General features: G+C 35.3%; 1 protein-coding gene across 6 annotated transcripts in view; it reads left to right on the top strand.

Annotated features, from left to right (window-relative positions):
- The window catches only part of KDM4C (lysine demethylase 4C), a 249,253-nt gene that overhangs the window by 199,070 nt on the left and 26,022 nt on the right, over nucleotides 1-24,161 (top strand). For 5 of the 6 annotated variants that reach the window (XM_085043366.1, XM_085043368.1, XM_085043367.1 and 2 more), the window contains one exon: nucleotides 19,816-20,001. In XM_085043366.1, the coding sequence (XP_084899492.1) occupies nucleotides 19,816-20,001 (186 nt within the window). Of the gene's footprint in view, nucleotides 1-10,307; nucleotides 10,548-19,815; nucleotides 20,002-24,161 lie in introns of those variants that run through there. The other variant, XM_085043371.1, reaches the window with a different exon arrangement.

The following is a 24,161-nucleotide window of genomic DNA, read 5'->3' as shown; positions in this document are numbered from 1 at the left end:
GTAGTTTCTTTGTCCTTTCCCTTTCCTCCCCAGTTGGTAAACCTGAGGTGTTTCCTTAGTTTGCTATGTGCCTGCTTGCTGGAGGAAATGTACTAACCGTAGCAGTGTTGAAGCATGTACAGCACTCAAATGCAACTTAGAAATGCACTCTCTGAAGTAGGACAATGATTCCCTACCTAAGGCAGACCACCTTCCCTGGTTTTTCCTGGCCAAGCTACATGTTATAGCAAATCAACAGGTAGGGATAATTTAATACTTTCCCCTCACTCATATACTATCTGAGAAGTGAAAAGGTAAAAACTTTCCTCTTCCAACCACTGGCCGTTGAATTGACACATCTCCTTGTTTGTACCTGTATAAATATGTAGCTATTAGGTATGTGGGCGGACTCGTTGGTTGCCACTGATTGCTAAAACATTTCTTTATCTTTGCAGAGCACAACTTGTAATTTCTTCAGGTGTTAATTGCTTTAGCTGAAAATAATTGCATGTAGTGTTCTTTGCAAATAAATCTGTGTTTGTTCCTTGTTTTATAGCTGTCCTGATTTCAACTGGAGCAGAGTTCATTTTCTTTCTGATGCGGTGCTGTGTTTTGGATTTAGTATGGTTTTGGATTTGAGATGTTGACATTTGGATGTTGATAGGAGTTTTCAGTGTCCCATAGCAGTCGAGGAAGTGCACAAAAAAGTGTGAGGGAGCATGGCCAGGACAGGTGACCTGAACTGGCCAAAGGGCTATTAATACTGTAGAATGTCATGCAGTATAAAAACTCGAGGAGTTACCAGGAAAAGGGGCTGATTGCACTTTGGGGACAGGTTTGGCATCGGTCAGTGGGTACTGATAAACTGTATCACTGCATCACTTTTTTTTCTTGGGTTTTATATTTCTTTCTCTTCTTTTCATTACCGTTGTTATTACTGTTGTTTTTATTATCATTCATATTATTAGTATTATGGTATTTTACTTTAATTCAATTATTAAATGTTCTTATCTGAACCCCATGTGTTTTGCCTGTTTTCTGATTCTTCTCCCTATCCCACTGGGGAGTGGAGAGGAGTGAGCAAGTGGCGGCTTGGTGCTTAGTTGCTAGCTAGGGTTAAACCCTGACAGTATCTTCCTAAGAGCAGTATGGAGGAATTGTCTTGATTTCTGGGCTGAGGAACATTATCAATTCTTACTCCACTGCTAGCAGTCAAGATGTACTTATGAACATGCTAAAGGCAAAGCTATCATTCTAGGAAAAAATCTAGAAATATGCATGTCCCTGTTAGGTATGTCCCAGGTTGCAACTGCCCAACTAACAGTAACAGCACTTACCATGTGTTTGTGTTGTTGTAGTAAAACACAGCACAAGCTCCATTTCTTTCTAATGAATGGAAAGAATTCATAAAGTAGTAAACATCTTTTTGGACAATTACATTCATTGACTTGGGTGTTGTGAAGTTTTTTTCCTTTTGGATGTGAAAAAAGAACATGATTCAACTCGAAGCAGCCCTTTTTGTTTTCCAAAGCACTATACCACATGCTACTGTAAACCCTAAAGAAGTAGGTTGTCAAAAGATTAAACAGTTCAGGCTTCACCTATTTTATCAGCTGTTAATGAATGTTTAAAGTTTTTTTACAGAGATATCTATAACCTGCTTTTAAAAATTGTTCAGAAGTTCAAAAGCTAATTTTTAGATTTTGTTATATATTTTAAAAATAATCCCGATTATTTTGAAAACTTGTGTTTAAGCTGCTATAACTAAAAGGAGTCTTTAATTGCTGTAGATTTTGTCTAAACCTGCGAAAAGATGTATACTTCCAAACTCTGTGTCCAAGTGTGTTCTGCGGCTGCTTGTAATTTGGAGCACAATTGGATGTGTGATGCCTCTATTCTTACTCCTTTATTTTACAAGGATCTGCATAAACATGGACTACATGAGGACTTGTAACATCCTTTGTTTAGGCCCATGTACTATGTAATTGGAAAAACAGGATTTAGGATGAGTTGTTACGTGCATTTTCCCCCTGGAAACAGCTGTATCATGCTTTTATTTATGTTAATACATTTACGTTACTGCATTCCCTTTGAGTAAGCTGTGTCTGTGAATCAGTGAAATCCATCAGTTGCTCTCTGTGGAATGGAAAATGTACAGAATTCATATCTAGAAAAACTGACAGATTGATCAAATGTAGGAATTTCATTCTCCTTTTTGATTTTCAGTGGAGATTTACAGGGATATTTCATGAGTCAGAGTTTGAAAATATTTTTCTGGAGAAAAGAAGTGGAAGGTATGGAATAAAAGTATGAATTTTTTTATCCATTAATGAAGACAGCATATTAAAGGAGACATATGAAAACACAGTAGATACTTAAAATATTCTCAGCTCTGCCAAAGCAAAAGCAGCATGCTCCTTTTATTTCAATATCTTTTCAAAGCATTCTGTTTTCATGAAAGCTGTTTTGCTGGAAATTCACTGTGGCAGAAAACAGCATTATGCATTTGAGCAGATGCACTGGCTCACTGCGTTAAAGGTGGACACCTGGGGTCTTGCATTAGACTTGCAGAGAATATGGAAATATTGCGGATTAAAACAGATAGGTAGAAAGTAGGTGAGTGTGCATTTTCAGATTCTCTTAATTACAAACTTTTGGCAATATGAGTAGGTGATTTACATCTCTAGAGTTACTCTTTAAAACTTAGAGATTCTTTTTGTTTCAATGCACGGCTCTGGAGGGACGTAAAAACTGAATTTTTGGCTTAGGGATCTTCTTGAAGACCTCTGGGGTCTGAATTGCTGTAACTGATGCTTCTGTACAGATGCTGTAACTAGCATCTGTAAGGAATATGTCATAGTTATCCATTTTTATCTGGTAGTTTTGGTCTTTCAGTATCTTTCTCTTTGTCCTAGCTTTAAGCACAGGTCTTTACCATACTTGTTGTCATATTAATCATCAGTTATTATGTTTCTGCCTATTGATAAATGCTTGAAAACAGTAATTATGGTTGCTCTTGTTTAAAGCTCCACACTTCAAACAAGCTTTCTGTGTGGATTTTTTTAAAAAATCATTTATCCTGCTGTGTGATTTAAAGGATGCACTGTGGCAAATTCAAGTGTTTCAGGTTGAACATGCTTATTACATGAAGGCCTGATTATTTTGCTTTACATATTAGTTATAAGTGCTAAGGCAGTGTCAGTATGAGCAGAAGAAACCTCAGGAAATCTTGTCGGTGAAATAATCTGTGTTGTTGTCAACAGTCTGCCCTGAAGAAGATCTTTCTGTTGTGCCAAACTCAAGTGTCCTGGGTCAGGTTTTAGATGTGTTGGGTAATTTATTGAAAAACTCACATTGGAAAAGTCATGAGGCAGTGCAGATTCTCAATGTCATGTTTAAAGACTCACAGTTCACATGCCTAACACTTGCCACACTGCTAAAGGGCAGCTGCTGCTTTGTTGGTTGTTGTAATACCCAGGCAGGATACATGTGCTACTTTCTTTGCCTGGGGTTGAATCAGTTAGCACCTAAGAATTTTCCAAGTTGCATCTAGGGACCTCTCTTCTGCCTGCTGTATATTCCAAAAGTATTTAGTAAAACATGTCTTTTCTTGAACCAAGTCCTTTACTCCTATCAAGTGAACAATCTGATTCCACTGCAGTAAATATCTGTGAGTGCAAAACTAACTATGAAGAGTTTTAATTATCACTTCATAATGAGTGATACCTCAGTGGTATGTAATTCCATGTATTTCCTTCCTCATGCAGCTTGGAAAAATAAGAGAATAAAACCCCAAAAAAAGTATTTAAATTCAATACTGCTCCTTATTTCTGCTGTTTGTTTGTTTGTCTTTGTTTTTTCAGTGAGAGATTCTTCTGTCTTAATTTCTGCTATAAAAATTATATGCTGTTGTACTGGATGAATTTGCTACATGTTAGTTTTTTCTCATGTTTGCTGAATTGAAAAATCAGCAAAAATTAATGTGAAGAAATTGTACCTAATCATGGACAAGCTGTATCATTTGTCTCCAGCATGCAGAAGGAGCAGGAATAATGCCCAGCCTATGCAAGATGAATCATATTCATTCTAAACTGAATATTTCTATGATATTGAAATTTAGATGGCTTTAGTGAGAGTGCTGAAATACATACTGTCATGTTTCCACTAACAGGAACCACAACCAGCACATTATCACATTTTTTGAGTATCTGCCCTTGATCTTTTGGTAGTTTATAGTATGAAGTCCACAGTGCATGGCAAGACTTAGAATTGTGAACAATCTTGACCATATGTAGAAATTACTGAAACACTGAGAACAGACTTTATTAAATTATACTGAACTTTGCATACCTCTTTACATACCTCTCCCCACCACCAATATTTTCTAATTATTAACTGTTTCTTGTACCAGCCAGGCTTTTGTTCCTTGATTTTGGTCACTATATGATGTATCAATTTAAATGAGAGAACTTGATTAGGTATTTTCCACTATGAAGTAGTCTTGGTAGTCACTGAGTACAGAGCTTCAATACATCGTATTTTCATGCATCTTATTATGTATCCTACCATCTTTTGGGGGGCTGGGGAGTATTTGAACGAAAGAATAGGAGGTCAATTTTGAAAAACCCAGCTGAAGACAAAGAAGCTACTCAAATTGTTAAGTTGTACATAAGGGGTAGATAAAAGATTGTTGCACATATGCAGTCATATTTCTTTTAGTTTTTACTGACAATTGAGATGACCATGTTGCTTATTTAAAATACGGTAATGTGCCGTTGAAAAAATATCACATATTTTGAGTTTAAAAGTTCCTAGAAGCTTTACTTAGGTTTTCACTTTTTCTTCTGCTCATACTTTAGTGGGTTTTGTCTCTCTGATAAATTACAGACGTCATTAAGTCAAAATAAGATGATTATTAATTTTTTTCTCATATTGCCGTTGATATCATTGATGGAAAAGTAATGGTCTAGAAAGGAGCTTTAGTGAAAGCAGAGATCTGAAGTTTAAAAGGTCTTAAGTCTGTGCTTGTAGAGTGAAACAGGTTCAGGTTGAGATGACCTCAAGTAGTTGAAAACAGTGAGATAAAAATTAGCTAAGGAACAACTCTGGAAATAGTACAGGGAGCATCATGACTTTGAATGTGCTCTTTCAGAAGTATGTTAAACGAAATGAAAGAAGCTAAGAAATGCCTGGAACTCCTTTGCAAACCGCTTTGTAAATTCTATCGTTTCAGCATGCAAACTGTGCTGTAGTAAATATATGTAAGTAGACGTGAAAGTGCACTGTTCCTTTTGTCCATCTCAGTGCAATGAAACAAAAGTAATCAGACTGATACAGACTAGTCTCACATTTGCCTAGAGTCGTGCATGATAGTTCATACAGAGTCATGATTTCTGGCACCAGAAATGCCATGCCAGCTGTGGTAGTGGAGGTTTCCAAGAAGCTTCAACTGGCTTTGTGTAGCTTATCACCAGGATCCCAGGATGCACTTTCTGGAACAAAACCCCAAAATTTCAATGATTCAGTCCAGAACAGATGTTTGCCTGATTGCTGGTAACTAAACTCATCTCCACTTAATAGTCATTAATTTCAGCTCTAGAGCACACAATTCTTTATATCCAGTATCTCCGGGCCAAAAGGATGTAGAGTAAATTGACAGGAGTTTCCACTTTTATTGAGCATTTGCTTAAAGAAACATGGGATTGCTATTTTAAAGAGTGAATAATGATGAATAAAATATTTTTTTTTTAATTTTATATTAGGAGAAAGCAGCTTTACTTTTGCTTTTTAATTGGTTATGTTCTTCTCCTTTTTCTGACTTAGTGATAATTATCTGTGGAAGTTAGCTAACTTCCACTGTGTTTCTCTGGACAAACTTCCTTGAAGTGTAAAAACTAGCTGTTAATCATAAATTGAAAATATTAGTAAAGTAGTGAGATAAAATGACAGAAGTAGAAAAAAGAACCATTTCAGAGTGAAGCAGTGAAAGCAATAAAACATAGACTTTGAATCCTAAATACAAGAAAGATTCTGTGTCCTTTCCCTTTTTCAGCGTTCCTTTGTTCTTCTAGGAATAGTTCTGTAAAAAGTTTAAATCCAGCTTTTAAAAGCATGATTAACAAATGTGGCCTCCTAAATGTTGAAGCTACTATTTTTAAATGAAGTTAAAAATGAAAGGTGAATTACTGTTACAGAGATTTTTGTCAACCCCTTCAGTATGGAGTGGGGAAATATCAGTTTTATCATCTACAGACTTGGCTGATCCACAGGAATTTAAAGAAATCAATTTTGCTTCCAGAGATCTCTTTGTCTTTTCTGTGGTACACCGATGCTCATTGTTGCCTCCTGTGTGATCTCAGGCTACAGTGAGCTCTCTCAGAAAGGCTTCCTAAGGGTCCTCTTAGACACTGTTCTAAGGGTGCTGAGCCAAGTACACTCTATATGAAGATTTACACCATATGTGCCCCCACCACAGGAACCACAGGGCTTTATTAGTCCTAATGTTGCACAGACCTGTGGAAATAAGTGTATTACTGATGCACAGTTAATCATAAAGTTTGGATATCATGAGTGCCTCCACATCACTATATTAGCTGTTCTGTACTGTGGTACTTCAGGGATCCAAATATCCATGTCCTTTTTCTCTGGTCCTGAGTTACTAGGTTGTGTTTAGCAAATGGATAATGTATGGGATTAAAACTTTTCTGTGCCATTTCAGTTCCTGATTCAGCATTATAATGGTTTTAGGGATCAAGCATAGTATATATACTCGGTCAGTTTAGGGTTATTTAGGAGCTGAAACAACTAAGTTGTGCTTTGAAATATTACACAAGTGTGCTCTAAAAATTTACCAAGATTCTTGGAGGTATGAAATAGCATGTTAAAGTTGATATTGGTTGTTCCAGTCAAACTCAATTTTATTAAAGGGTTTAGCTGAGTTCTGGGTAAGTGGTAAAAAACCTTTTCTATGATAGACAAGTTTTCAAAAATTCACCAATTACTTGGCAGTGCTGTGTTTGCAAATTGTTGTTATATTTCTTTCCAGAAATATCAGTGGCTTTTTATATGACATGTCTTCAGATTGAGAGGTGTAATTCCTTCCTTTACCTGACTTCTATAATGTATTAAGCCATTAAGACACAATGAAGCATCTTTTGGGGGTCCATTAAGACACAATGAAGCATCTTTTGGGGGTCCATTAACACAGGAGTTGGTTGCACTGTGTGGAGAGAAAGAATATCTTCCAGGAGTCTAACTACTCAAAAAGAAGTTTAGGAAATTTGTATCAAAAGTCAGGCTACCTGCTGCATGTTCTTCATGTTCTGGGATTTTTAAGATACTGGGTTTTCGTACTTTTCTACATATTGTTGCTGATAGCGTTTGGTAGGGAATTTTTTAAAATTTAAAATTAGGTCTTCGGAGTTTGTTTCCCTGTAATTGAGTCCTGCATTAGTGAAAATGTTAGTGATACAGAAGTAGAAGGAAAAAACGTCTCAAAACTGGACAATAGGCCAGTGGACCAGGCTAGTACTTACTAATTCAATGAAGTTCTGTTCGCAGTGGTAAACAGATTATGCATTTTGAGAAAGAAAAGTGTGCAGCCAGATGGCAAAGATGCTAAAAGATGTATTTTAAAATTGACCAAAATAGATGAGTCAGTACACACTTTGAACAGATAATTAGCTCATAAAAATTTTCTTTTAGCAATCCAACTTTATTGGGCTGAGCATCACAGTGGAAGAGAGACCAGCTTGCCCTTCAGTAATAGTTGTTGCTAAATACTCACACTAAACAAATCAATTCCATGTCCATCAGGGATACGAAGTGTTTCCCAGAGTGAAAAATCAGAAAATGAAAAACATTGAAGATAAAGATATGAGGAAAAGTCTAACTTCCTTCAAGCCTAGTCACTGTGTCTGAAAAGCAAGGTAAAGGAGAAGACATACTGAATAAATTAAAAAATATAAAGATAAGACATACATATTTCTATATGAAGCAAATTTTGAGTTGCGTGCAGGAAACAGCAGTACAAAATATAATCAAATGTTATCCACAGGTGGTTTCCCTGTTGGAAATTACTCAGACACACATGCCTTTTTGTTCAGGTTCTCTTTGAACTGCATTGTTTCACTTTCCTGTTTACGTTTGGAATGATACATTCAAATAAATACATAGGATTCAAAGCCTCTCTGTATAAGGAATTAGAATTGATACTGCAGAAACAGTCAGTAATTGCAGACCTTTGTAGTGTTTGTTCATTATTTTGATATAAAAGAAATCTATGTTCTTATACAGATTTTGTTGCACTTCGTTATTTTTTGGCAAGATTCCCTGTGAACTTGTCACTGAAGTTTGACATGTACATATTGGGTATTTTTGGTTCTCCTAGGGGTTTCATACAGTACTAGGCTGCCTTTCTAGGTGTAACCACAGAGTGATCCAAGTTGAACATAGGAGGAGGAAATCTATCTTGTCTGAGTTTGTCAGAATCATATTCTTATGAGACATTGCAGCATTATTCTGTCCTTAAAGCCATTTCCCTTATAATGTCTTGGGCTCCAATAGCATCCATGGCAATAGGACACTGTATTAACTAAATATTTCATCTATTGTATTCTTCATCTTGGCTGTGTATGGCATAGTTTCTGAAGCATGTTTGAAAAATATCTATAATCTGAGTCCTTAGGACAAAACAATTTAAATCTGAATGTGTTTGATGCAGTAGTAAAACCCGTGCTGATTCTCAGAAAACTGTAGAGATAAAACCAAAACGAGTTAAAAACATCTGCTACTTTGGCTAGTGTTGGGATGTATATTTTCTAATGAACAAAAAATGCATTATGTGTGAAATTTAGCTTAACTGGTAATTATTTCTATAAAAAGGTGTTTTCTTTCCCCTTTTCCTCCCCTTGCACCTTTTCCCTCTGTCCCACCACTCCTTTTTCCTACTTTTATCTGCTTTCTATCTTTCTTTTTTCCTTCCTTTCCTCCACTTTTTTACACTTCAACCCTGCCTTTTCCCCCTTCTCATCTTCCCTGCCCTGCTTCTCCCTCTCTCTCTCTCCTTCTCTTGCTGTCTCTGCTTTTTTTCTATAAACATGAAAAATTCTCCATCTCTTCCCATGTCTGAGCAAGATAAATGAACTAATTTAAAATATTTTCCATGCCTCATCTGTCCACTCCACAAAGCTGTCAATGAGCTTTGGAGCTTTCATGCCAATAGTCCACAGTGAGCAGTTGTAATATTTTGAAGTAAGAAAGTTGTTTCCATGGCAAACTTGGAACGTTTTGCAACTATGCTGACATTCACTTACTTTTGGGTTTATGCAAGAAGGATACTATATGATATATATATGATACTTTCTTAAGCAAAAAGTCATTTGCTTACATGTCTGTGATAAAGACATCATATTGTTCTTTTATTATTTTTAATCTTTTGAGGAAAGCAATGGGAAAAAAATTAAAGATGGAGGGGTGAAAACTATTTTAAATATAATGCTTCTGCATTTTTTACCATGAATAATTTTATCCAGTAAGTATATTAACAGCTAATATGTTTCAGTCTGGAGAGAACAATGATTTGTCAAATTTTTGTAATGGCTAAATACTCCAAGGCAAGACTCATCCTCTTCTGCATCTGATTCTTCTGGCTATTTACTTAATACAGTTAGTACAGGACTTAGAAGTTAGTACAAGGACTCAGATGAAGGAAACATTTAGAAATACCTTTGTGTTTTTGAGATACAACAACTGATTCATTTTAGATTGTGGAATTTTTTAAACTTCTTATACTTAATACATTTTAATATGTCTTAAAGAATGTCATACATTTTCTGTACTGCCTTATCACTTTTGTCTGTTCAAATGACAGTATTTTCTGGTTAGGTATAATGTTAACATCAGCTCTGCTGAAAAATGGGTTTTGACTTTTGGCTGAAAGCTGCAGAAGTAATCTTTCCTTTGTAAACCGTGGAGTCCCTCAAGCTTTTTAGAACTGAAAAGTAAACTTTATATTATAATAGTGCGTGTTAAACTTACATGTGCCTTGACCCCATCTTCAAATAAAAAACCCCCAAACAACAGGAATGAAAAAAGCAAGTCCACACCGAAGAAAAAATACCCCATACAGTTCTAACTATGAAACAGCCCTTAATTCCAGGTTCTGACTTACGTGGTTGTTTATAAGCTATTGTTAGTACCTGGAAATGGCATGAGTCACATTTCTCAATTTACTGTTGGGATGACACGTATTTCATGGCCAGTAACATTATTACACTAAATGTTTTTCCTTATCCTAATTTTCTGATAGTGTATTCTGTCCACTGCAGCTTCCCTTCAACAGAGAACAACTTGACAAGCAGCTGTGCCCTCATTCAGTGTACTTCACAAGCACAATATTTTCCTTCCCAGAGGCAAAGTGCATTCACCTACATAATTGGCCATGACCCCTTCTCGCCCGGAGGATATATACTGAAGTTCATTCCTCTCTTCTAATTTTTTAAGACGCAAAGCAGCACATTACTGTCATGCTAGTAGGTAGATGGAATTTTGATATGTGTGCTTTTATTGTCATCAGAGGTTTCTTTTTGAGCTTGACAAGATTCTTATTTTTGAGCATTTAAACTTGCATGTCTTAAATTCTGTATGACTGTCTCTTTAGTAATTTTGTTTTCTTTGGAGTCTGTATGGAAATACATTTTTAGTTTATTGATCTCACCAAACTGACTAGCCATTCTCAAAAGGATAGTTTATTAGATGGTGGTACATTTATTTTAATAAAATCTATCTTTGCATTTTTTCATTTCATAAATTGTTTTTTTGATATTGCTAAGAATATAATCCTTTCAATGCTACATCTCAGTGTTCTAATTTTAACTGCTGTCTTAGTCGAATGGCAAATTTCTGTGTGTTTGTATGTGTTTATATGAGGTATCATAAGGAAATTATTAAAAAATAAACTATGTAGAAAAAGTGCTGATTTCTGTACTAAGTATAAAATACTGATATTACTCAGAGCAATGCTTTGTGTTAAATGGCAACTCATGAAGAATTGGAGCCTGAAACAGCCATAGAGTCTCTGAAAATTCTCTATTTATTGTCTGTTAAAGGCTTTTCTGAATTGGCAAATTCTAGATGTCTTCTCTAACTACTTTGTGTAGGCATGGTCAGTTTTATGGGGAATCTGTCTGTTTTGAAATCTGAATAAAACAAAATTTGCCACTGGAATTAGGTTGATGGGTTTTGCAGAAAAACCAGTGGGCATCATGGTGGAGAGGTTAAACATGAAAGAGCAGTGTGCCTTTGCAGCAGGAGACCAGCTGCATCCAGGGCATGATTTGTAATAGTCTACCCATCAGGCCCAGAGCACTGATCCATCCTTCCCTTTTATTTTACTTTTGTTAAGACTGTACCTGGTCTGCCTTTTATTGACATATGGGAGCTAGTCCAATGAAAGGTCACTGAGATGGTCAGATCTGCAGCACAGAACGTGTACAGAGGGACTGAGGAAACTGAGTCTGTTCAACCTGGAAAAGAGAGACCTTTTTCCAAAGATCTCATTGCTATTTATACCAAGCTGATCAGAGGATACAGGCAAAGAGGGATAGAGATGCTTGCTGTAGGTGCATGGTGGTATCTTGAGGTGCAAAGAGCACAAATCAGAACATGGTGAATTTTCCAGTGTTGTGAAAAGAGTTTTTTACTATGAAAACTGGTGGTTGAACTCTTGAACAGATGCCCAGCAAAGCTGAGGGATCTTTGTCTCTGTAGATGTTCAAAAGTCAAATGGGTGGGCCTTGTGCAATCTAATTTATGTCTGGCTTGTTGGTGTTGGTCCACGTGAGCTGTGGAGGTCCCCACCAAACTCCATTATTCTTTGGAATAGTTTTGCTCTTGTTTTGTACAAGTTGTTTTGTCTCTGTGCTACGTGCTGGGGTTTGTGACTGAGTGACCGGAGTGCAGAAAAGAACCTGAAGTTGACCATTGCCTTTAATTATGGTAATGCCTGTAGGAATCAGTTGTAAAAAGTGCTGTTACAGTATAATAGTGGGACGCCTGGAGGCTGCAGCAGTGAGGCAGTGAAATGATGCCTCATCACCTTTTCAGCTTAAATGGCATTTCACAGCTTGTCAGATATTTTAGCTGTTGTGTAAATGGCAAATCTATTCAAACTTGTCTATGCAAATCTGAAGGAAAGTTTTAATAAAAATGCTTTCTTCCTGAAGAATAAAGAAAAGGATATTCTTTCCAACCTCCTGTGTTAATCTTCTTAAAATTTTGCCCTCCCAATGCTAGCATCAATCTTTTCTTGTTCATTTCAGGACACCTGAAAGATGCACTGAATACATGCACAGTGCTTCAAAAAAAATAGTCTTTTTAAGCTTGTGTGTTTGTTATAGTACAATCTGGAGGCTAAAAGGTGAAAACTGTGGGACAAAAAAAACCACAAAAGAAGACCAGCAACATTTCAAAGCTACAGGGGAAGACACATTGTCTGGAAAAAAGATTTGTTTTGTCCTCTAATAAACATGCATTAAAAAAAAAGACTACGTAAAAAACCACAGTTAAGATAAAATCTTGAGAGTTTCCATATAAAGTTTGGGCTCATGGTCACATATTTCGGAAAGCGTATTATTTCAGAAAGCAGGTGGACATGAAGTTGGTAAGAGTTAGGATGATGAAATTCTCAGTGTCACCTGCTATAAATGAATCTGGAAGAAGGGGGACTTACTCTTGTGTTCAGTCGATATGTGCTAGCAGAATGTTCACTAGGTATGTAGGGATTCATCTTTTTAAATGAGATGTTGGTGATTGAATATTTTCCTTTTAGTACGGGTAAGTAAAACTGAGGAGATAATAGAGATAAGTTTATATGGTATTTTTATCATAGAAACTCTATGGTAGGATTAGAGACATCTCACAGTACTTTCAGAGTATCGCTGACAGTATAGAATGCTAATGGTACTGTTCTATCCTGAAAAAGGGTAGGGACTTAATTAATGGCAGTGCTTGTTGTTGAAATGTGATTACAAAGTTGAGAACTTCAAGAATTCTGAAAAAAAAATACACAGCAGTTTTATTTCCCAAGACATGGCATAGTCGTAGATGTGGCTATTGTGAGTACCTCTGTGCAGACCACAGCTGAAGCGCTAACAAGGCCTTTTATTTCTTACTTTTTGCCTCACAACACTTGTTTTACCAGCTACTGAGACTGCAGTGCATCACAGGAGCACAAACCCGTTCAAAATAAGTACTTCTTCATGAAGTGTTTTGTTTTCTTTGATTCTTTTTCTTTCTCTTTTAACCTACAGTTTAATGACTCTCATTACAATCACACAATCCATGCTTCAGGAGAAAGTTCTTTTTCTTAATTTTGCACTGTATGTTTGTCTTCCCTGTTAATTAAAAACTATTAGTACCTTAACAGTTTGACTGAAATAATAGGTGGATACTGTATTTAAATGTGATTTTGGCAAGTTTTGGTAGTTTTTTATCAACTGTTAAAATTGTATTTTAAATCAATAGGTATGTGTGGCACGGGTTCAATATTTTTTCATGTTTGATTCAAAATTAAACAACTTGCAAGTTCACTCATTGAGAGTAGACCCAAAAGTACATTATCACAGTGTTATTAGAGAATAGAGTTACTGTTTCTAATTGCTACTGCTGCAGAAGTGTTATGTTTACTTCTTTGCTGAAATTTACAACTAGAAGAATTTAGCCTACATCTAGATAATGTCTGCCATCTTTAATTTGCCATAGCACCATGCTATAGGCAGACTTACTGAATGGTAGGAAATTACAAATTGTTTTCTACAAGCACTAGGGTTTTTTCCCCCCTGAGGTACTGGTTGTTCCGTTTGAAATACCAGAGGGATGTAAAATAGTCTCTTGATACTTTCTCTAACAACATTCCTAGTTAATTTTGTGTAATTGCATAAACATGCTGAACAATGAAGTAGAATAGATCATCTAACAACCTCTTTCTTCACATGTTCTGATTCTAAGCTCTGTCAGTTTCATAGCTCAAATACTCATCTTGATTTAAATTAATCAGGAATAAAAGGAAACATAAAATGTAAAAACAGTAATGACTTTGTTTCCATAGAAACATACCATGCTCTCTGCCAAAATTAAGTGCTGACTTTGTATTCTAAAAGATGGTTGTGCAGACAGCATGTGCTCACTGATCTGCAGATAATGTGTCAAATGTCTTCGTAGTATGCATCTTCTGACTGCGTTGTGCATCGTTAACAAATCTTTCTGCCAGTACCTTGCTACCAACTCTTGCTGTAATCTTTTCTCACTTTTAATCCATGTTATGGCTTTGGAATGGAGAAGGAAAAGATTAGTCTCGCTGTGAATTTTATGCTGTATGTCTCTGGTTATAACAGTTGATAACAGTTGATAAGCTGGTGAAGCTCCTTCTGTCAATATTCTCTGTAAAATTTGTGCTCTATTAAAATCTGTGGGTATTTTACAATTTCTTACAGTAGGGCTGACTTTTTGTATCTAGAGTGTGATTGTACGTAATAGCAATATTGCTTGTCTGGTCATATAAATTCTGAAGTAAAGCAGTTTCATTACAAAATGACGAGATGCTGAAGCAGACATCATAGAAAAAGAAGACCCATGAGTTTGCATTAAATTTCTTAATTTTACAATGGTGTCTCTTAGTATTTCAAATAATACATAGAAGGCAAAAAAATGGCAACTATATAAAAGAGGATGAGAAAATACAAATCAGTCACTGACTAGTAGTTGCTAACCATCTGCAGCAGCAGCAGAAGAACTCTTATGAGATGATTTTTAGTAGTATTTGGAAATTGAATAATTTTTAGAGGCTCTCTTGGAATAACTTCTTTTTGTAGCATTTAATGCTTTACTACAATGAACTCCTTCACTTAAGTCATTCTGATTGCCAAGACATAGAGATAATTTTGGGGGAAATCAATACTCCACATTGTTTCCTAAAATCCATCCCTGGCGTTTTGCTGCAACCTCAGCTTGTGCTTATTTTCATAAATCCTTCCATCAGAAAACACTGCTAGTGTGATTAATTCATGATCCTTTAAGGGACTGGAATTTTATTGTAAATACCACTCTTTTTGAGGGAAGCAATTTCTAAATCTTTAAATAATAATACATAAAAATTATTCTAAAAGTTACCAGTGGGCTGTCTTTTGCAAAATGCTGACATCCGGTTCCCTCAGACTAATTTTTTAAAATCCATTCTGTTTATAGATTTGCAAACTATTAACATTAAAGAGCTATTCTGTGATGATGAAATTCATTTGCAGCAGAATATTTTTCTTTTGGGGGGCAAAAAGAGGTCATTTTACAATCTAGAAAATTCCAGTACATTGTTCTGTCCTATATTCTTAATCTCCAGTTATATAAACTATTTTATTTATTCTGCAATTCATTTTGCATCTGTATCTCTGATTAAGATTGATCCTCAGCCACTTTTCCCATGGTCTCTGCTTTCCACTAATATCTAGCAATCATTAAATCAAAATTACATTCTTCTTAGCTATCTAGAATTGCTTCAGCTGGTAGAAACAGCTGTACTTTGAAGCTACTGAAAAACTGTCATTTGGGCATTGAATTGCATTATTATATTTTAGAAAATGTGTTCATGGTATGTCAAGTTTGTTTGTTTCGCAGGCAGCAAACTTACGTACCTAGTACAAGGCTTGCCCTGACAGACAGGTCTTACTTTTTCTTTTGCAGGAATGTTCAGGATGGGTTCCATTCTCTATGATTCCCTCATTTTACAAACTTATGAAAGTCAGGCTTCAGGGAAGAGTTGTGGGGAGAGTGAAACCTCAGTCTTCACAGCCAGTAGTTCCTTGTGTTCTCTTGAGATTTTGATGCCTTTTTCCTTTGGTCGCGTTCAGTGGGGTTGTTTTTTATTTTTTGGTTTGGGTTTTGTTGTTTGTTTTATTTGCTTGTTTTTTTTTTTATTGTTTGGTTGGTTGGTTTGGTTTGGGGGTTTTTTTTGTTTGTTTGTTTTCAGTGTTTTTTGGGGCTTTTTAAATTTTTTTTTAAAATTTATTTTATTTTTGTACATTTGCACCATCCTTCCCTCTGTGGACCACCATACTTCAATAAATAATACTAACATATGAAAAAAGTTAAAAAATATTTAAATCCATATGTTGTAAAACCCCAAGTGAGAGTATGAGAAATACATTATTTTTCACAAGACGGAGAGGGGAAGAATTGCCAGTATGAACCAGATGCAGCATAGTTCAATTTACTGCTTACAGCTAATATACAGTTTGGTATGTAGTTAATGTTCCAAAAGTCTATGCAAAACAGATCTTTTATAGCTTGCTCTGCTTTTATTTTATGTGTTCTGATTTTATGAATCAAATGGAGTTGATTGACTATTTGATGTACAGTTTCAAATATGAAGGAGCTTTTTCTCTTATGTCTGAATGGGGTCATGTTGCGTGATACAGTTTTGTAAGCTGTGGTTTGCTTGTATACCTGACTTCTTTGTATACTTTTCAAAATTCATGCCTCCGTTGGAGAGTCGCTGAAAAGCTGAGATACATCTGCATCATCCTTTTCAGTGTCATATTTTTACGAAGGACATTGCATCTTACATAAAATAAGAAACATATTTGTATATTTGCAAATCTTGATTCTTTTCTTGCATTCTTGAAAGAAGAATGGTTTTCATAGATCTTCAGGTTTTCCTTAAGCACAGGGAGAAATAGGATGTTTTTTTCTTTTCCTACATGTACATAACATTTTTCCTCCTGTTCGTATCCATGATCATAATGTTTTTGATTCCTGAAGAGTGTATGAGTGTAGCACAAAAGATTAATGTGTGTTTGGAGTTAACTGATGTAGCAATTACCTTCCTTGTATGTGGCAGTGGGATGGATTTATTGCATGATTAAAACAGGAATTTTTTCACTTTCATCGTGTGAACTGAAGTCTGCATTCACAGAAATAAATATGGCCAAGCAGTGTTGCTTTTACAGAAGAGTAAATCTGAAGCAACTTCACTTTTCATCAGAATTGCACTAATTTTACACCAACACAGCTGTAATAAGTGTATAGTCAATAGTAATTGGATAGCTTGTTTTTTAATCAATTATTTTCAGTACTTTTAAATTGCAACTCTGAAGAGCACTGTGAAAAATGTTTTCTCACACTGTGCCAGCTTGTTAAACATGTTCTCATAAAGTTAGCCTGTGCTGGAACAGAACAGAGAAGTCAGCCTCTCTTACAGGGAAGGATGAAGTTTTACTCTAATTTCTGAGGATTTGGCCATGCCATTTAATGTGTCACATCTTAAGTTTTCCTGACTACATCTCCAGCTTCCCTTTCAGCATTTCTTGCTGTCCTCATACTTATTTTGCTCAGCTTTTCCACATCTGGAAGATAATAAACTTTAACATATTAATATAAAAACCATACTGAATTGTAAGTTCATATTTTTTCTAAAGCATTACTCACATAGTGTAGTTCTAGATTTTTACATCTCCCAAGTTTTTATAATACTTTAGTAAGATGCAGGAGAAACTTACAATCACATTGTAATGTTTACATATTTGCTGCCTTGTGCAAGGGCAGCCAGTATTTTAAGGGGGGCCAGCATTTCTTGCTTTAACATTACAATTTCTTTTGTTAATGCTAGTTGAGCTGTACTTTACTTTATTCCTTTTCCTCATTTGCTTCACTTTGTTTGAACTGTATTTTTGGGGTGTTTATTTCAGAACACATATGGGGGTTTTTTTCTTTGTTGGTTTTTTGGTTGGTGGGTTTTTTTGTTTTGTTTTGGATTTTTTTTAATACTCATAAGTGGTCTGGTCTTTTGTCTTCCTTTAATCTGATTGGTGAGTTTATATCTGTATAAAAAGGCATTCAGGAGGATCTCTGTTATTTGTATGAGCTCAGTGTCTAGACATTACACATACTAGATTTCAATTGTATTTTCTATCTGGAATTTCCACTTAGTAGGTTCTGAATATGTATGTATAAAAGAAATCCTTAAGCTCCCTTGTAAATAGTTACTCTACTTTTATGAAAATGACCTCGTGCACATGGATACGAACATATGAGACATCAGCATGAGTGAAGTCTCTGAAACATTTCTTTTGATGGCAAAATTGTCTTTACCTCTTACTAGTCTTTCAAACCTGGTGGTGTTACAGTAGAGTGAGCTGAATTCTGGTCCTTTTAGTGAATGTTAGCTAAAATTTTTCACTAAGTTTGAATGTTAGGCACTACGTTAATTTCTGCTTGTATAAAGCCATGTGGGCAGTTTGCTTTCAAAAGGTGGACATGAAGGCAGCACTTGAAGAGTATTTCACATTCAGAATGATAAGGGAACAAGAACCAGTGAGCTTGACAAAGCTTGACAGCCCTTGCCAAAACTATTATTTCTGTCACAAACTGTGTGCCAGAAGCCATTGAAACTATGTAAGTGTTGAATTACACAGTAAAATTTCTGCTGGTTTTATGCAGAATATGAAAATCAATAAACAATGGAGAACAAAGTTGTCTGGTCACCTGTGAGTAAGAATTAGATATGAGGTAATAGTGAATACTTTGAATTATTAATCATGCAACAAAAATGCATCAAAATTATTCTTACCTGTGTTCTCAGCACTGGCAGATGAGGGTGTTAAATTGGTTGGCAGCAAATGTAGAAGAAATGGAAGTAAGCAATATTCCAACATTATATTTTATTGAGTTGTTTTTTGTCATTGCATAAAATCTATTTATAATAGCTGAGATATTTTTGTGGTTATCAATAACATTTGCATTTTTATTAGCCATGATGAGAGTTATCAGAGGATAGTTCTCATATATTATATATAGCAGTTATATATAGAAGTTACTGAAGTAATTATTATATCCAGTGTGTTTGTTAATGCCTTAGGGTGGCAAGGTAGACTTAATCTTGTATTGTCTTTTTTAGTATATTAAAACTTATTCACCAGACTTAGTTACACTAGCTTATGTCCCTTCATCTTCTTTTCCTATTGGTTCCATTCCTTGTGTCTCTTACAAAATAGTGACATTATTTTGATGTAGTCTTTATTGTGGCAGAAGGAAGAAAACCAATGTGTCTTGATACCAGTAAGGCTGTTGACATGATGTCTAAGTACGTGATGTGAGGAAGTACAGCCTACTGTATTGATATATTAAATGCTCAACCAATGAAAACCAAGCTGAAAAATAAAAAGGGTCTTAGTAACAGCTTTCAGCTGTGGAATTATGCAAAGGCTTGAGATAAAGAAAACATCTCTAACTCAGACAAGATTTATCCACCTTAACAGGCTGAGGATGTTGTAGAAACTGTTTCCTGAATTCCTGAACATACTAGATTAACCATCTTACAAAGACTGTCTACATATACATTTAGTTTCATAATAGGGAACTAAGTTAAATGTTATATGGAAGTCCTGTTTAGCCGTACATTTCAATGGGCCTGTTCTCTCTGAGTCTTGTTGTTTTTTGTCAAATCATGTATAGGTTTTTTGATTTGCCTATTTTAGGAGGAGGAGGTTAATTTTCAGAGTATGGAATTTAAAATTAAACTTTTGAGTACCTAGCTATCTATCAGTTTTCTTGCTATAACATTGAAACATATTGTCTTCACATTTATATAAAAAGGCAAAAGTGCTATGTATTAATTATTGTATTACAAAGTTGCCATGTAATTCATAAATGCTGTTCCTTTTGCTGTGCATATTGTAAAGTAAAAAATGTAAACATTGGATCAAATAACTTTTTGGTCTTTGAGTTACTTGCAGAAGTCAGTGGAATTGAAGGAATACAGAAAATATTTTGTTTATTTTGCTCCTACAGAAATGTATGTTCTGCAGGCAGAGAGTTAAGAAAATCTCTGGTGCCTGCATTCAGTGTTCATATGGACGCTGCCCAGCATCCTTCCATGTTACCTGTGCCCATGCTGCAGGAGTAATGATGGAACCTGATGACTGGCCGTATGTTGTCTACATCACATGTTTCAGGCACAAGATCAACCAAAATGTGGTAAGGAATATGCTTTCTTATTTCTTAAAAAATGGAATTGTAGAATTAAAGTATGTTTCCAGAGAAAATGGAGGAGAGGATCCACACTATATATTATAATAACTCTATCATATTTTCATGCATGGTAATCTATTAAAGCTTGAAGGTTTTTCCTTATGCTGTTACCTGGGAGAAGTGATACCTGATATGCCTAACAGGTTTTTGCATTTAAAGTCGTTGTTGAGTATATTGTTTTGACAGCCAGAACAAATGTCTGAGTTCTCTGTTTTGTTGACCTGAAGTGTATTATAGATACCAGATCACAATATCTTGCAAATACTCACAGATCCTGTGAGATACTAGATGTGGTGAATATGTAAATTCTTTGTTCTGCAGCCAAAGAGTCTCTTGAAAATATCCAATTATAATTATCCTGTCATCTGGCAAAGTAACACCGGCATGCCATGAAAATTCATGTTATGACTATTCTGTGCTTAGGAGGAGCCTTTAATTTTAGATGAGACACAATGAAGAATTAGTTTAATGTGTTTTACTTGAATAAATAGTTACTATCTCAGTTTAGAGAACTCTTGCCATTCATCTTGGGCTTTTAAAGCTGTGTTTTGCTTCCTAGCAAACTAGAACCACTAAACATAGTCTTCTTAAGGAAAGAGCTTGGTAAGTAAGTCAAGTTGCAATTTTTTTTCTCCTTTATACGTCAGAAAGGAAAGACATAAACCCAGGTAATGTCTGTATAATAGATGTTGTTCTTTCAAGAGCTTGTCAGCAAATCCCCGGTCTCAATGACGTGACTTAACAAGACTACTGAAGAGTAGGATTTTCTTTCAAGTGTACTAAATTGTAATGCCTCCCAACTAGAGTAACCAGTCTTGAGTGTTCAATCTGCAGGTGGTTCTTTAAAAGGGATACATATTGTTTAAAGTTTCCATAGAGTTGTTAAGCTTTGTAATTTTTTTTCCAGAATGAATGAGCACGTCAAACCAGTACACTTTATGTGCTTTTAATTTCTTCAAACGTTTTCCAAGAAAATGAGTTTGGTTTGAAAAACAAAAAAATTAAACCTTTATCTGTAGAGACAACTTCAGATACTCTCCTTGGGTTTTTTGAAAACATTATCATTAGAAAATTACTGGATCAAAATCATGGCCAGTGAAAAGAGGGCCAATATTTCCCAAATGTTTCCTAGTATCTTTATATTCTAGGTTGTGGGATTTGCAGCAGTCCCATAAATTCCATGTTTTTTTAGTTATTTTCTTTTAGGTAGTGTAAAAGAAAACAAACCCCGACAATGATGGAGAAAAACAGGATTTTGTGTGGCTACTCTTTAAGAGGTTGTGTGAAGGATGTTGAAAGTACCTTGGAATGAGACTATTACATCTTTTCCTGAAACTGAGCACCAACCTTTTTGAAAAGATTCAGTATTATTACCTTTTCTTTTCCCCAAAGGCTCAACTAGAAGTCAGGTTTGCAGAAGGGAAAGAAAAATTATACTTTTGTGTTTTCAATTGGGCCAAAAATTTAGAAGAGCAGATATTTTGTTAAAAAATCTTTTTCTGTAAAATTCTTAACTTACTCCTGAGACAAAGGAGATTGCCATATGTTTTTATATGCTTGTTTTTATACTTTGTCTTTTGGATAATTAATCTAATCACATCTTTAAGCCTTTGGAAGTTTTTTCACCGTTGGTTTTCTTGTTATGCTTTTCTTAGCTATTCCTTCATGCAGAAATTACATTGCTCTTCACCGTTAGGCGTAACAAAGTGTCTTATTTCTAACCAACTCTTTTTTTTTTGCCTGTTGTTTTAGCTTCCTTGCTTAGAAGCAGAACGGGGAATCATGCAGACTGAAATATTACACTCACTTAGCAAATTTTTACAGGAGTCAAACAGATTGTCTTGTCAGTATGAGAAACATCTCCTTGTATTTAGTGGAAAACATTGTTCATAAAGCAAGGACACTGTTATTTCTCCTAATTTCAAGAAAAAAAAAAAAAAATTGTCTGATTTTTCATTAATATAAACTCTAAATATTGTGTCTAGATGTTCAGTGACTACCTGTGTTTGCTTCTTTGTTCAAGTTAAAAAAAAAAAAAGCAAACTCCAAAAGCTCAACAATCGACTTGTCAGCACTAGGAAAAATTGTGACATATACCCATAGTGGTATTTTAATATGTAGATTAATGAGAATGCTCAACAAAAAAGGCTTACCTAAAGATAAATGTGTATTATTACTGTTACTAGCGTATCTCTTCACCTCAGGCAAGGGCTTATTGTAGCAATGAGGTAGAGTATGCATCCAACTTATTTATGGCTGTGATCTCAAGCAAAATTATTTGTCAACATACTTTCATAACCCTTTTTCACTGGGGATCAGGTTCTGTATTGTTGTCAGTTGTTGAAAACACTGGAGAGGTCTTCTGAAGAAAAATCATCGAAGAGAAAATAAAAAGGGAAAGTATAATCCTTGAATTCATCTGCAGCTGCCAAATGAAGTAAATAGAGAAATACTGAGAACTGGAGTTTTTAAATGTTGATACAACTTTTCAAAAATATGTTCTTTGCATGTTCATGGATGCAAAACTAAGCATGCCTCTTGTATTTGCTGGAGGTACAGCTTTAGAAATAATGTAAAAATTTGCTAGCAAAACATTTTTTTTGTACAGAGTGTTTTGGGTTATTGCTCTCATTGCCTATATTATTTTTTATGAAATTGGACTGTCAGTATGCAAAAAGGCTCTGTGATTTGCTACTTACAGGCTGTGGTTTGGTTTTTTTTTTCATTTTTCCTCTTTGACTGTGCTTGTCTCTGGGCATGAACGTACCCTTTATACATTTTTGTCATCAAAACTGCAAGAACACTCGGAAGTACAGTTGAGAATAGGTGCTGCAGATGGATTTGTTTTGATTAAAGAACTTGTTCCTGCCCAAGGAAATGAGAAAGATGTTGTATACAACTATTCTAACAGAAAAAAAAGAAACCCAAAATATCCATATAAGATAAGTGAAGACAGCCCTGCAGATCAGAGAAAGCCAGCTGGAGACAAACCTATACGAACAGCTGTTTCATTTGAAAATTGTGAACAGAAGGGGCTATCTAGACAGTCCCAGTGACATTTGAAAGACCAAGGATCTTTAGAAGAGGCAAAGACAGGAGATGCAAAAACCTGCTATTGCTGGTTTTGGAGCTATTTAAAATTATCTTCTACTATTATTGGCCAGTTCTTGACCTTTACAGCACACAAGGAATGAAGGGATGCTGTCCAGTGGAAGCTGTAGATCCTTTTTCTGTTGAATACCTGAGTTACACATTGTCATTGTTTGTCACTGTTTGCTAATTACTGCCAGCCTCTGAACATCTCAGAAAGACTAAGCCATGCCTTCAGAAGGACATGTTATTCAACAATGATAGGATGGATTATTTTTTAAATGTCATGCATCATTTCTATGCCTAAATTGAAATTCCAAGGAGTAAACGATGATATGAGAGTTATGTTCCTGTGTCGAATAAGTCTCAGATGTTTTAGGATCCCCCATTAAAAATTGTAGCCTGAGAAAGTTTCTAGGTACTTAGATGTAAATCAGATACCTATCTCACAATAGTTGCTACGAATTCATATTCACGTCTTTTATATATTTAGCAAGGCTTTTGTGTCCTGCAATACAGAAAACAAAGGAGAAAGTAATTTTTCCTCTTATCTTTTTGAAGTTTGCACAGAGAAGGGGAAGTAAGGTTTTTTTCCTTGGTATCTGATTGTTTTCTATGTTTCTGTCACTGTTTTAGTTCATCCTTGGCTTTGGTACCATTAAAGAAAACCATGCTTTTTAAACCACAGCTTTCTCAATAATCTGGTAACTACCACAGCTGTTTCTTTAATCTGATAGACTCCCTTACATAACAGCTGTCCTTTCTGATCAAAAACTTACATACTTAACATCAGTAAATTCTTAAGATTTTCTGTTAGGAAATGTTTTCTGGGACATGCAGTCAATTACAGAGTGTGCTTGTGAATATGTTTTCCTGAGAAATAAATTAAGAATCCTATGGAGATAACATACTAAAAATAATCTTCTGCTTGAGCTAGAATGCATTTTTGGGTTTTATTACTTTTTCTGATGAGAAATGGCATTCCTTCTCTGAAAATTTTATCATTAAATGGATCT

The sequence above is a fragment of the Lichenostomus cassidix genome, chromosome Z (assembly GCF_008360975.1).
Source record: "Lichenostomus cassidix isolate B80296 chromosome Z, HeHo_3.0, whole genome shotgun sequence".
Taxonomy (NCBI): domain Eukaryota; kingdom Metazoa; phylum Chordata; class Aves; order Passeriformes; family Meliphagidae; genus Lichenostomus; species Lichenostomus cassidix.
This window is presented reverse-complemented; position numbering and strand designations above follow the sequence as displayed.